General features: G+C 35.7%; 1 protein-coding gene across 1 annotated transcript; it reads right to left on the bottom strand.

Annotated features, from left to right (window-relative positions):
- Positions 1-1,553: 1,553 nt before the first annotated feature.
- Positions 1,554-15,017, bottom strand: GTPBP10 (GTP binding protein 10). Its single transcript, XM_085310476.1, has 9 exons — positions 14,534-15,017; positions 14,349-14,440; positions 13,030-13,174; positions 10,567-10,640; positions 8,575-8,627; positions 4,974-5,081; positions 4,342-4,419; positions 3,233-3,356; positions 1,554-2,537 (listed from the first exon to the last, which is right to left on the bottom strand). Exons 1-9 carry the CDS (start codon positions 14,671-14,673, stop codon positions 2,317-2,319), a joined length of 1,035 nt encoding a protein of 344 aa, XP_085166602.1. The 5' UTR covers positions 14,674-15,017; the 3' UTR covers positions 1,554-2,316.
- Positions 15,018-15,072: the final 55 nt, after the last annotated feature.

The raw sequence follows: 15,072 nt of genomic DNA, 5'->3' as shown, positions 1-15,072 counted from the left end.
CTCGCTGGGGGCGCGGCGCTGCCGCTGCGAGCCGCGCTGGGCCCGGCCCCGGCCCCGGCGGCCTGGGGGCCCGCCAAGCCCCTCCCGCAGCCGCAGGCGCTGCCCCCTAAGGAAAGCTGAGATTCATGGCTAGTCCCATAGCGGAGGAAAATGATGCTTTAAAATAAATCCTTCAAATAYTTTAAAATTTTGAATGAAGTCAAAGGCATTGGCCACAATACTCATATCGAGGCCTTTTCAGGCATTACAGGTTTTTTTCTTTACATTTTTAAGGGAGCTTTTAACGGAACTTTGGACCAATTTATTTATATGCTCTGCTGGAATGTAATATCCATTTGTTCTTTAACTCATTTCTAGGTAACCCATTTCCACCACGCTTAGCATCAGTGCTTTCAACAAAACTAACACAAGCCATAAAGCACATGAATTCAGTGTTAAGTGCAGAGGCTGGAGCTAATTTTATGACTCCTGCGRCTGGCTTAGTATTACACTTGCTGTCTCAAACTTTGAAGTTGAGACAGCAAAAGGTGACGTATTTTCTAGTCCATTTACTACATAAGCCTAGAAACTCATGCAATAAAGCCTACCAACCTATAGATTGAAACGTGTTTAATTCATAGTTGTGACATGACATCCAAACTAGTGTGTAAATTATACAGACGGCGCTCTCTGAGAAAACCGTTACTTCCCAGCGTGAAACAGAACTCTGAAGGGCTTTGATGGCCCATACTCGGCTCTGCTGAAAACACATCAGCCCCAACAGTGTCAGAGGGAAAAAAAACTCAGTTAAGATGCAACAGGTTCACAAGCCTAGATATTTTTTAATAGTAGACTGAGCTACCACAACTATTTTCTCGCAACATACAACACACCCCAAAGTTCCTTATATCGTCGTGGATTTAACAGGACACAAATCTGCCAGACAGTGTGCCTCCTTTAAACCATAGCTTTAGGCCTGAAGCATTTCTGCTTCAAGGTATTTTTTTCTTCCTGCAAAATAGAAAATACTTGTAATACTTGAATTAAAGGGAAAATTAAATTTTCAGGCTACTTCTGCAACCCTTTAAAACATGATGCAAGCATGACCTAGCCTTGATACCAGTCTCTTTTCCCTTTACCCTTCCTTCCCAAGCATTAACACATATACAGCTTTTACTTAATTTGTTCTCCTTTGTTTCAGCACAACTTGAAGCAACTTCAGCTGCCACTTGCCTAGATAAAAAAAAAAATAATAAAAAAAATTACTTCAGTAATTTACTTGTACCATAGAATTCTACATAAAACAGCTATCTGTTGTGCTATGGACACCTACCAATCTAAAAACTTGATTTTAAAATGTCAGGACTAAACAAAAAAGGCAATCTATTTTCATCCTTTCCCCAAATGGGTTAATTTGGTTGTTTACTACCCCTCGATGTTTATTCTTATTGTAGTATTTTCTCTATGTAAATTAGGAAAACACTCTAAAGTTACTTCACAGTGATGCCTGTGCTTTTAACAACATTTAGAGGCAGGATTTGATTAATATACTTAAAAAATAAACAAAAAAGAGATTAAGTTGAGAAATTTTTAATGAATTCAGTCTTATTTTGCTTTACATTTTAATAGCTTTGAAGTGGGAAACATTCTGTACAATAAAGGCTTTCTAAGTAAAATGTAAATATGTTTACTTTCAATACAAAAACTGGTAACATCAACTATTCCCMAAAATATGCAGCTCTGTTGAAAGCAGCCACCATTTTCTTCAACAGTGTAGCATGGACCTATGCCTCCATAAAAGGAGGAATTGCCAAATTAAGTCTGGGAATTGGGAATCGGGGTTTGTGTGAAGAGGACTACTCTAGGCACAAGCAGGTGTAGAAAAATGAACACAAAAGTCTTGTTCTTCCATGCTCCTACAGTCACTTCCTGGTGTCATTCATTTGTGTTTTCCTTTACATCTTCAAAATAACAAAGAATCACAATAATGTCTTTGATCTGCTCAGTTTGTAGCCTATACAAAGCAGCAAAACTGTTCTTCTCCCCATTGTGCTCTACCCAAATAACAACTATTTTTCCCTCTTTAAAATTTACCTATTCCTGAATGACACTATTATGCTTCACATTTTAGAAAACACTGGTCTTACACTGTCTATTTCTTACATACCAGATAACAATTCATCTCTGTCTTAAAAAGGAAGGTTTAACCAGTGATCTCAGTTCACAGAATGACAAAATCAATGCCTGTTTCATAACAAGTCGTTATATTTAAGGTAAAATACAAATCAATCATCCTCTCAGAAGTTCATAAAYGCTGAAGCACATTATCTAAGAATGCTAGCCTCTATTCATTTGTTTTTCTTCTGAAGTTCGTAAAAGTAGTAGTTTATTTTTCCGATAATCTTCATTCTCCTTCTCTGCTTCTTCATCTAGTGATTTTCTGATACATGTTTTTAGTTCCTCAATTCCTTCTCCAGTACATGTCGATACAGGAATTATATCTTTGAACTTGATCGTACTCTCAGGAATCAGTTCTTCCTGTAGTAAGTGTAAAAAGTCTGAAATAGCATAGAAAGAGTTAGTAAAAATCTCATATAGTGTATCACTATAAATCCCACAAAAACCCATTTCATTTGGGAAATAAACTTTAATAAATAAATGACAATAATAAGCATTACTGGAATTAATACAGAATAAAAACTATGTTTTTTAAAAAATAGTTAAGTATCAGAAGACAAATATTAGCATAGCAGTTGCATCATACTGTATTTACACTCCTCCTCTAAGATGAATGCAAAGAAATCTCAGGTTTAGAATACAGGGACAGATTGTTTTAAGCATTTCTGTTTCTAGTCTGCTCCAGGAAATAGGAAGAACTTCACCTCAGTATATATAGCAAAACTAAAATACAGTAAACCTACACAGGGCTGCCCAAAACTTTCATGTGCTTGGGCCACAGTCTTCATATGCTAAAATTTACATACATCAGTGCCTTTAAGGAAACCATCAAAGCAACGGGTTATTGTTGTCTGAGCTGGGAAAGACCTTCCAGGATCTGTTTTCTTTAAAGAGGCAAATAAAGAAGCATCTAAATGCAGGAACTGGTTTTAGAGAATACATTCAAATAATAAATTGAATTAAATTCAAGATAGCTATTAAATTTCAAACACCTCTTTGACAATATCCCCAGAGTTACCCCTCATGAAAGCTTATTACTTCTTTTGTCCAAGCTAATTTTTTGAAGTTAATATACCTTGAGGATTCTGTAGCTGTTTCATAAGTTCGTTCATGTTTTCCTTTGCACTAGGCAAATCCATTTTATTAATGGCAAGAAGTGCAGGCTTTGTTAGAAGTTCTTCTTTGTATAGCTCCAGTTCCTTAAAAGACAAGTGAACTTGACTTAGTGAGTATYTGTAGTTTAACAAGTGCTATTTCAATTTTACACCTTATCTCTTATTGTTTAATTGTCTAAATAGTCTCTGTGGCTAGGCATCTGTGAACTGTACTGAGATGCTCAAGGCTGGTGTATTAAAGCAGCCTAACAGAGGAAAACAATGTCAAAAAACATTCAGTGATCACTTGCTCAAACACAGATGTTCCAGGTAAGAAGCCTGGACAGTTATGAAACATATTCCTACAAAAGAATGACAGTTTTGTTCCTTTTTTTTTCTCCTCTGGTATTTATATAAGTTCATACACAAAATGAATTTGTTTAGAAAAAGTTCAGACTTATCAGCAAAGCCCTTGGACAGCTTTCTGACTCTTAAGCATTTCAATGGACAATGCTTTATATTGGACATAAAAGCATTAGCATGAACCAGCTAAAAATAAACACAGATGAGAAGATTCATTATGTAAAGTCACTGACCAAGAGAAAGAAGAGCTGCTGGACTTTATATAAAATTGTTTTAATCAGAGACAATAACAAGAGATGGAAATGATGGAAATAATGAAAGTTTGCAAACCTCAGGCCTGATTTCTTATCTAGGCCTTGATCTCTCTTAGTATATGAAGTAAAGGCATCAAGGCAGGGATTTAACTATACACATGCATTTCTACTTCCTAAAAGTCTACCAAACTGTGGATCTGAAAAGGTGTTCTGTTTTTCCTTTTTTTAATCTTAGCTCTATTATGAGAAATACCTCCTTTCAGATGCTGCACAGGTTAACAACGAAACARTTATGCCGAATATAAAGCAAAGTAGGTCCAACAAGACCATTAAAATGAAGGTTGCATTATTCCACAGAATTTTGAACTTGTTAATTGCTGTCATATTAACATTTGAAACTTCTTGATCAAAACTGTATAATCCCCTTTCTAGTCTCAATAACAACTACAAACAACAATGAAGAAGATAAGTACCTTTGTCAGAAGCAATATAGTTTCAAAGGCTGTTCTGAAACGAGTCTTGACAGATAGCTGAAACCCAGATATATCAACCTGAAAAGTTACAAAACAAGAAGCTTTGTGCTTTAAGATTATGTTACAACATCGAGGTACTCTGCATCAACTACTCTGTAATAAAATGTCCAGGAGCATACCCTAATTCTTAAGCAAACAATAAGGCAACTATACACCAAAATAAAATCACACACACTGATGACACAAAGTGATTAGTTTTGGTAGCATGTTTCTCAAAGTTGATTTTTAAACCTGTTTTGTAAGGAGATCTAATTGTTTTTTTTTATTATTATTAAAAAAAAAAAGAAGAAAAGAAACCGTCCCCATGTCTTACCATGTCCTGGGCTTGGAGTATATCCCTGATCTAAATTACTTCTCAAGCTTCATAATAAATGCTACTTAAGCATTGAGTTTATCATCAGTCATTTGACCTTTCCATTCTAAAAACAGAATTATAGCTACATTTGTTTATCCTGAAACATGCAAATTGCAAATGTGATTTCCCAAATTCCAAAYACACTGCAATTAAAACATATTTTATATTTAATGCACTACCTTTGATTTCAATAAGCCCTGAATTTTATTTAACTTACAACCAAGAGAAGCTGTTTCGTTCTTTCTATATGTTTGAGAAATTTGTGGCCCATCCCTTTGTTTGCATGTGCACCTTCAATCAGTCCTGGGAGATCAGCTACTGAAATCTAGGAAAACAAAAATTTCAGACAGAAGATTTCCATTAAGCAAAAACAGTAGTTTTGGAATATCAATACCTACTATGATTTCATACAGACAAAAGAACTCGGACCAAAGAAAGCATCAGAAATACCTGTTTTGGGACTTCTTTTACAACTATGTATTCTTTGGAATTGCACAGGGCACTAGTTCTCTGGCAATATGCATTGGCTGTTTCAATACATTTAAAATCTATTATCAGAGGCAGGTTTAAACAAAATGCTACTATTAMATAGGCATTGCAATTCTCATCTTCTCCCATCTATTCATGTATAGCTATCTGCCAACTAAAAAATAAAGGATAATACCACCTCAGCGAAGATCTTCCAAAAGTTACTTCTACCTGACAATAAAACAGATTCTGGAAAGCAGGCAGATTAGGCTATCAAGTCTGTATAGAAATCAATTTGTTACTGGAAAAGAAAATGGAAATCTGTTCCTTGCAGCTACAGMGAATCATTTTTGCAAATGCAAACCCATGTAACATTGTTCTCCCAAACACAAGCAACTCTAAGACTTTCTCTTCTCTTAAACTGCAATTAGATTTTGTGTGGTATATTAGCTGCCAACCAGAGACCAGCAGGGACTGTCAAAAYGGACAAGAATCTTGTCATTTTCTCTGCTGCTTGGGAGGATTGTACACAGTGGTGAGGGAGAGCTTAGACAGATGGAAGAGCAGCAGAATAATAARAAGAAATTCCAAGCTCTACTCAGTAGCTCACAAAAAGCTATGTCAGAGRAGGAAGCAAAGGCAGGCTTCAAAGGTATCTGATACCCATTTAGATATCAACTGGATTCAAGTAAGCTGGGCCCAAAGCCAGCACAGAATAAAATTGCCAGTGTGCTGCCTACTGTAGGATGGGCCCTTTTGGTAGGCTACTGCTCTGTATCTTGCTGGTGAGCTTCATTCCCACTCCCCTTCCACACTAACTCTTGACCATTATGCTTCTCCTATATATTTTAAGTCTTGTCTCCAACTTTATGACTTACAGCAACAGGTAGATACAGGTAGGTGAAGCACAGACTTGCAACTAGAAATAAGCTAGAGTTAGAACAGAAACATCCATTTGCAAGTGTGATGTGTTTGGGTGGTGTACTAGAAATCACCACCACTTTTGTTCTGACTTTAACTGTCTTTCAAAGAAGAAATATTTTTTATAGAGCTTATAAATAAACTCAGATTCTCTCAAAACAGCACTTGGCTCACATATTTTGGTAGAAGATATAAAAGRATCTGCCATCTTCTACCATCTGCTACTGATCTGAACTCAAGACTTCTACTCAAATCTTCTACTTCTGTGCCTTTGTATCTCAAATCTCCTTCCCCCCCCCCCCAAGTACCAGATAATGACTCAAATGGCAAAAGATAATTTGCCTGTATTTGGTCCTTTATAGCATACTATGATAAAACTAACCAATTGCTACATATTTTCTTAAACATTTCAATGTTTCACAGGGAAAAAAAAAGAAAGATATAATTAGGAATAAGTAGATGAACCTGTTGAGTGTGGTACAAGACCTTAATTATTGCTCTTAATTGCTCTTTTTTCAGCAGTTGCCATATTTAGATCTGAAGTACTTTCTCTTACTCACAGATGTTTATTTTAATCATTATCACTACCTCCTTTAACTTTAAAACAGTACTTATAGTTTTTATACAGCACCCAGCACTGTAGTATACAAACAAGTACCATATATCAGTAAAGGTGACTGTTTATAGCCTTTTAAAAGGCTTACCTGCAATGAATCAGAAACTATCTTGTTATCTACAGCAGTTTTCTAGAATAAGTTACGCTCAACTAGTGAATAAAATAGACATAGGAAAATTTTCCCTTAGATACTTAGAGAAAGATATACCTCCTTTATTACACAATTTTGTTAAAAATACTTTAAAATACTACAACCGTTTTAAAGGATTCAATTGTTAGATTCACTCATAGCTAAAAACCTCAACAAATTAAATAAGCTGCTTGAAATTTTCAGATCTTGTAAAAAAAAAAAAAAAACACGACACACAAACTTTTCCAGTATTTTTGCATTTCTGTAGCTACCCAGTATTTTTCCGATGTATCTAAAGCACATGTATAATGAAATAATATTTTAACATGTCATCATACAGAAATCTTGATTACTCACTTTGCTAAAACAAAAGATACATGTATACTCCTAGATGTCATTTACCCTGCAAAAAAAAATACTTTATTCTCATGAAGCTGTAGGGTGCTAAGGACTCTTATGATCCTCTGCATTGTAAAACAAGGGGGACCTAATTTTCACCTGCAATTTCTGATAAGTAATATGTAGTGTTTAGAATCTGAAAGGATAACGTTTCGTATTTGTATCACCTAATTATACTTAAATATACTCACAAGACATGCAGTAAGAAAAGAGATATTGTAAGTAATTAGATAAAATTAACAAATAGCATGTCTGCTCAAAAATTAAGTATTCAAATACCAAATTCTGTGTTTTAAGTTTTCTGAGCCTTTAACTGTGACCTAAAGCATCATTTGCAGGGAATATGGGGAAAGGGAAGCTTGATRCAAAGAAATATAGTATTGATTTCTTTTCCTAATTTGAGTAAACACAGATTTCAAGCATCAGCTACAGACCCCCCCTAAGATTATTGCTTCTGAGAGGAAAAAGAGTTTTCTACCTTTTCACATCTGATGTATGCTTTTTTAGTTAACTCATCTACAATTCTTTTATGCATTTGCCTTTTATCTTGGAAGTGATGASCTCACACATACTTAAAAAACAAAACAAAAATAYATCAAAGAWGATTCAAGCTTAAGGAATCAAGATATTTGCTCTAGCCCTACATAAACCTGGGGCCCAATTCTGTACCAAAATCTAATTGTAAGGAGTCTCACTTTGAGCTGGGCAACTCCTCCCTCCGCCCCAGTGGATACTGTAGAAAGGATTCCAAGTATCACAGAATTATTTGTTAATTTTACTTGAAGAATCTAGCTAGAGTTGAGCTGGCAAAAAACAAGGTGATGGGGCAGTAGTACCATGAGTCTTAAGTTACAGCCTACTGCAAATGGAACTGGATCCAGGTAATGCAGTATCCTGKTTTTTAGGGCAATCACTCTCTGTATTATTTTGCTTTTTTAACTAAGTAAAAAACCCCTCCAAAACAAACAAACAAAAAAATCCTCCTCCAAAACCCCATACACCACACCTATACACAAAATCAAAAGGAAGTCAGAACAGCCTATCCTGATAAGTTATGGCAGTGTGGCTCTGTTTGCTCTRTTCTCACTCACTGGTATGGACCTGCAGCTATTGGACAAGCTTCCATAAAATGCATGTAATTTTATTATATATGTATACATAATACATACTTATGAAAAAACACAGGTAGGAAATTTCCTTTTACTTTCTGAAATGATGTTAAACAACATAACATGCCATTAAATACGCTTTTAAGGAACAATAAGAATAAACTTTCATACCAACCTGCTTATAATCTGCATACATGATTTTTCCCAGTTCAGGCTTTATTGTTGTAACTATTGAAGGGGGGGGGGGAGGAAGAGGAGGGGAAGGAAACAAAAGTATTTGAAAAATTTTTAAAACTGTTAAAGTTACAAAACACTTAAGTRTAGCAGAACATTCTCCCTATTTACATGAAACAAGAGTTCTCACAACAAAAAAAAACCAAACAAAAAATAGGCAAATGGAACAAAGAAAAAGAGAAGAGAATACAATTAAACTAGTCAGGTTCATCAAATCTTGGCATTGTGTGCAGTTCTGTTTCCTTTATCCCAAGAAATTAAATAGAGAAGCTAGAGAAGACTCAGACACAAAAAGGATGATCCAAAGCATGGAATAGTTTTCAACTAAGAAAAGGCAAAGTGGGCCAGGACTTGTCATACTGCAGAAGAGATACCTGAGTAAGAACATCAAAAGCTTTACAGAATCATGGGTGGTATGAGAAGATGAATAGGGGTTATTACCTCTCCCAGCATAAGCACTAGGGGCCATCACTAGAAACTATGTGGTGACAAATTCAAAACAAACAAAAGGATACAGTCTTCAAACAACTGTAGTTAAGCTACAGAACCCCCTGCCACAAGATGCGTGGATGCTGAAAAACTTAGTTACTTATGGGGAGACTGGACAAGAATACTGAAGATTGTTRAATACATAAAAATCATGTCTGGCTGAGGAAGTCCTTGAACCTCGTATGGTTTAGCCTGGACACCCACATAGAAGAAGTATCTAATATATTTGTTGTGTTCTTACACTCCGCCCACTAATCTACTTTTGGTTCCTCTCAGAAGTAGATAGCGGGCAGATGAACATCTCCTCCAATTTTGTATGGTTATAATTTTTAAATGTTTCTACCTATAATATTTCTATTGTCCTAATTATCAGAAAATTCAAAATCATTTTAGGACAGGTCATGAGGGGCTTCTTTGGTTCTCCCTTTGCTTCTGTGGTTGTACCATTTTTGCTGCTAGGTATTACGGAGGTGCAGTTAAGACTGATACGAAAACAGAAGTGATGGAGACCCACAGTAACGGAGATCAGAGAGATTACTTGTTCTTTTTTCGGTCATTTCATCACTTGGGACAGAATTAACGATGATGCAAAGAAGGAATATCTCCATCAGCAAATTGGGAATCAAAGGTCAAGGAAAGAAATGAAAGGAGGACAAGTATCTGCAACCTTGATCTATGAAACCACTGTAATTATTCACATGCATCATTCTTCTCTCTGGCAGCTTGTTTTGCAAGTTACTACTCCCTTAAATAATTTTACTAGCTTCAAGTTTTCTTCTGTGAAATCACTATGATAATTATGTGGCTGGTGACTTCTTCATTCATGAAACCCCATGTATAGTTACGGGACCTGGATGTAGATTTCAACACAAACCTATCTAACCCTCAGCATCCGAAGGCAAAATGAAAACTGGGAAAATGATCTAGACAAAAAAACATATGTGAAGTTCCAGCACATTTCTAACTGAGATGCTTTAATTAAGAAATAACCTGATAACTAATCCTAATTTGTTGATAGAACACTAATAAAAACAGCATATTCCAGTGGAGGGATTCAAGAACAAAATCTTACTCTATTGCAAGATACTTATGCAAAGGAACGCGATGCTGAATATTTAGTAGACTGAGGATATTTCACAGCATCCAGTCCAAGAGGCAATAATAAATAGGTTGAAACTAAAACATAAAAGAACAGACYTTGTATCAACAGGTTCAAGCACTATGAGGTGATGCATGTGAAAAACAAGGTAGCAAAAAGAATTAGATACTGAAACAGCAAGTTACCTCTTTAAAGTATTTCTAGTAATTAAAAATGTGTGTAACACATTTAGCACATAACATGGTTATTTCCTGTTCTCTATTACAAACCTGTAAATCAAGACCGAGAAAAGACTTATTGCTCTTATGAAACRCTATAGCAGTAAAAATAAGAATATGAACTTACATGCATAATCTGCAATCTGAGGTTTGGCATGAGAAACCTTGCTTAGCAGAGATGATTTTCCTGCATTTGGAAACCTAGAAGGAATGTCAGCATTTAGACAGTAAATAAATACGTGATAGCTGTGTATTTTATTACCAAATACACGCTATTACTTTATTCAGCCTCAATGTCACAGACTCATTTCCACAGAGACTTTTTTTTTGAGCACAAATCATTAAGATTTTTAACCAATTCTGAACCATTTTTATAAATCCTACAATGCTTCCCARGACTGTAGGCAGCAAGGTATATAAGCACACTTACACATGGAAGAGATTTGAGGGAAATCTTTCAAAGTCACTTGGGCAGAAAAATAGCATACTATCGAGGGCTTCCTGTATTCGTTCTCCACATGCTATTGCTAATTTTCTAAATAAAAACATCTGTGAAGCCTCAAAATCTGGTTGGTGCAGACCTGACTGTTTCAACTTTTTCCTTGTACAAGGATCAGCTATACCTGTGTACTAAAACAAAGAAGTTCCTTTAAGGAAATGGTATCTTTTACAAAAAGTTATCTAGACTGTATCCATCTGTTGAAATGGAAATCTAAGTTAAAATCGAAAATTTTAAAGATTAAGCCAAACGGTAAAAGATAGCGGCCTTGACATTGGTCAAACCTCAAGCTAATGTTATAGCAGAATATAGACTATAGTCCCTATTTACAGCCATCTGTTGCAACCTGGAAATCATACAAGASTTCTGTTAAAGTTGAATTTACAAGTCTGTTATTTAGTATGTTATTTGCATACATGTTGTTGTTATTTACAATAGTGATCAAAGAAATCWGTGTCAATGGGTAACTGGTTATTGGTCATAAGATATAAAGACATGTGTCACTCAAAAGCTGACATACACAGRAAACTGATACTCTGGTTTTCAATACCTACACAAAGAATAACCTGTTAACATGGACAGCTAAAGAGAACATGAGCTAATGAAAAAACAAGAAAAATRTAACATTAAGGGGCTTTATTTTTCATAAAGGAAGAGACATAATAACTCTTTTTATAGAGGGAAAATTACTGAGGGTAGTTTTAATGCTCTGTGATGTTGAAAGGTGCATTAAAGACATTTCAGAAGGTTACTCTGGTCATCTCCTCAGGCAAGTATTTTGTTTCCAGTGAGGTACAATACACTCTTTGAAGTTTAAATTGCAATCAGTACTATACATCACAATCTGTACTCAGACCTGATGATCCTTTCTCAAGTCTGTGTGTTTTTTGGCCTAATCTAATAGCAAAGCACTTGTAAATCTACTGAAATAAAAACAACAAATTCAAAGAGATCAAAGTACGACAACAAAGTATCAGAGGCTGATTCATACTCTCAACAGGAAAATAAGATTCTCCTCCAATTAACTGATAATGATATTTTCTATGCTTTTTACAGTGAAACTGTCAGCTAAAATATAAACCAAACTGCAGGTCTAAAGAAGCAGTCATAAGCAGTTTTTATAATCACTGTTACAAAGCCTCTGTATTTTTCAGAAACTCTAAAAGTAAAAAAATATATATATATTTTGTATCATGTAAATACTGAAGACCTCTTGAAAATGACAGAATTTCAGGTGATTCTGATATTAAYAGAACTGTTAATTTATTTCTAAGCAAATGAGAAAATTCTAGCTGGCAAACCATGCTGTCTTCAAGTTTCCATGCTTTAAGGGTATACTAATAAAGGTATATACCAATAAGATTTTTTTTCCACCTAAAACCACTTTTCTCATTTTATGCTTTTTACAGTTTTTATAAGTAGGGAATGGAGGGGAACAACACATTAGTAGATCTATGTGAACCAATACTTTTACAATTTTAGTTTGTTAAAAGCTTTCTCCAAATCGTTATGTTTATCCGTTTTGCTATTAATCAGCAACATTGAAAAGCACCAGAGCAATACAAATGGAAGTTTTACAGTTCTAGTTTGTAATTACTTCCTTCTAATGTTCCATGCTGATTATTCGGGAGAACAGAGTACATATCCTTTGCAATTTTCATTAAAACAACTACAAAAAAGAGGCACTTGTGCCAGTACCATAAAGTGAAAGATGCAATATGGATAGCATCTTGGCTTTATTTTGCACCTCCTACTTACTTCATAAATGCTAGCTAAATATTATGTTAATCACTTTAATTGCTAAACTGATATTAACTCATGACCCTGATGCAAGAAGCCAAGCAAATCCACAAAAACACAACCAATATTTGCCATATTTTAATACTGACGTGAATCAATTTTAATGGTTTTTTATTGGTGTTTAAATTGTACCTGATTTTTGCAAATTGCAAGTAATTTAAGCAGTAAGGCAAACCTACACTGACACTTATTCACCAAACTCTAGAGTTTCTTTGCAGTCTCACTGAAATTTACTACTTTACTGTGATTTGAGAGCTGAGATGTCAGAAAGTGCAGAGCTACAGTACTTACCCAACTAAGCCAACATCTGCTATAAGTTTCAAATCGAGATGAACAATTCGCTTCTGACCCTTGCAAGGCAGGAAGTTTGTAGCCAAAGAGCCTCCGAGACCTCCACGAGCTACTAGGCATCGCTCTCCTGCTGCATTAAGCTCTCCTGAAAATAAATTTACTAATGAAAAAACCTAATTCTCCACAATAATTTAGTTCTCATTTTCCCACTTAAATCTGTCTTTATTGAAGGGAGAATTTTCATTAAGTTTCCTTGCAAGAKGTGTGCACTGATGGAGCAATAGAGATTCCATCTGTGCTTATAAACAAATGAAACTAAATATAAACCRAATGACCCTTCTGTCATATAGCTATTAATGTCGGAAAGAATTGCTAAGTATAGACAGGCAAAGTATGGCTAAGATGACAGTTCTGAAGCCTCCAGTACTTCAGAATCTAAATAAACCTAGATAAACCTGCAGGTATTGGTGAAGTTGTGGCTATAGCAGTTTTGATTAAAAAAAAAATACTCTGAATCTAAGAATTACAGACATGTATTTCTTATGAATACCACAACTACATCAAACTCAAATTATCTATAATTTCCATAAGGATGCCTGCTATATCTCCCTCAAGTTTAAGATGTTAGAATAAGTTAAAAAAAAATTCAAGGTTTGCATAATACAATGATGGCTACATTTACCTACATACCTACAACATAAACAGTGTTTGCCGTAAGTGAATCATCCAGAGTCATTTGTGAGTTCAGTTTGAGCAGTGTGAGAGGAAAAACACTAAGAAACTACAAAGAAACTGCAGAGAGCTATTTCAGGATCACTATTTYGAAAGAGATCTTCCAGGTTATCATTGAAAACTTTATTTAAAACAAATTATAAATATTTTAGATAAAGATCCTTATGTCAGCATTTCAGGTTAACTTTTTAAGCAATTTCATAATTCAGTAAAGTTAGAAGGTCACTTACCTTRGTTCATGGACACATGATCTACGCGAGCTCATTAACAGAGAATCAGTATGACTTACAATCTTTAACACCTGCTGCAAAAGAAACTTTCTTTCTGCTGGATACAACAATACAAATGACTTCAAGTTTCTCAAAGAGGAACTTGCTTTTCCAGCAATCATTCAAGTGTAATTTTCATCAATGCTTCTTTGCCCAAGAAAAGCAAAAGGAAATATATATTCAATATATAATAAATATATATAACTCTACATTAAATCTTTAAATATTCTATTTCAGTAGYGTGAGAAGTTTACTAGCTGTCATTAATAAATACGACAGCATCTATTAGACGTATTAAAACAACCCAAAGGTCCTTACCAATCTGCTYTCCATCATCACAAAGAATTGAAATCCCTGGAGGCACGTGAACTTCACGGTCTTTTCCCTTTTCACCTTTTAACGCTCTGACACTGGGAGAAGTTAAATCAGGTTTAGTAACTTAAGGTGGCATTTTGTTCTCTAGAAAAGAGCTATGTAACAACCTTCATAAAATGCATTCTTACCTGCTGTTGGCTCCTGTTCCAGCTATAAATCGCTTCTGGGGGTATCTGTCTTTAATGCTCTTTAGGGTAGTTCGCTCTTGGGCGATGAACCAGACATCGCCACCTCTCCCTCCTTCCCCGCCTAGGCGAGGATAGCCCATGCCGCCCGTTCCTCCTCGCACGTAGAGCCGCAGGGCATCTATAAAGCTGCCATACTGACAAAACACCACATCTCACGTGAGCACGGCACTGATTTAGTCATTTTATTTGTTCATTTTATACAGCGTTTAGAAACAAAGCAGCAAAGACTGCTTATATGGCGCTTTTACACAAAAATGTTGGCAAACAAATAAAAAAAATAAGCTCAGGGAACAGACACGCAACACTCCTAGCCCTATTTTTTTTTTTCTTCTTCTTTTTAAATACAGAAGCGCACGGCATTGCCTGCCCAGCAGCGCGCCGCGCCGGCTGCGCCAGGCCCGGGGCGGCCGCGCTCCTCTCCCCTCCCTCCCCCCCCGCCGAGGGGCCCTTCGGACCGCGGCTCCGCTCCCGAGGGGCGC

The sequence above is a fragment of the Rhea americana genome, unplaced genomic scaffold (assembly GCF_003343005.1).
Source record: "Rhea americana isolate MKP2758 unplaced genomic scaffold, rheAme1 scaffold_32, whole genome shotgun sequence".
Taxonomy (NCBI): domain Eukaryota; kingdom Metazoa; phylum Chordata; class Aves; order Rheiformes; family Rheidae; genus Rhea; species Rhea americana.
Note: the sequence above shows the minus strand (reverse complement) of the source record. Positions and strands in the feature narration are given on the sequence as shown.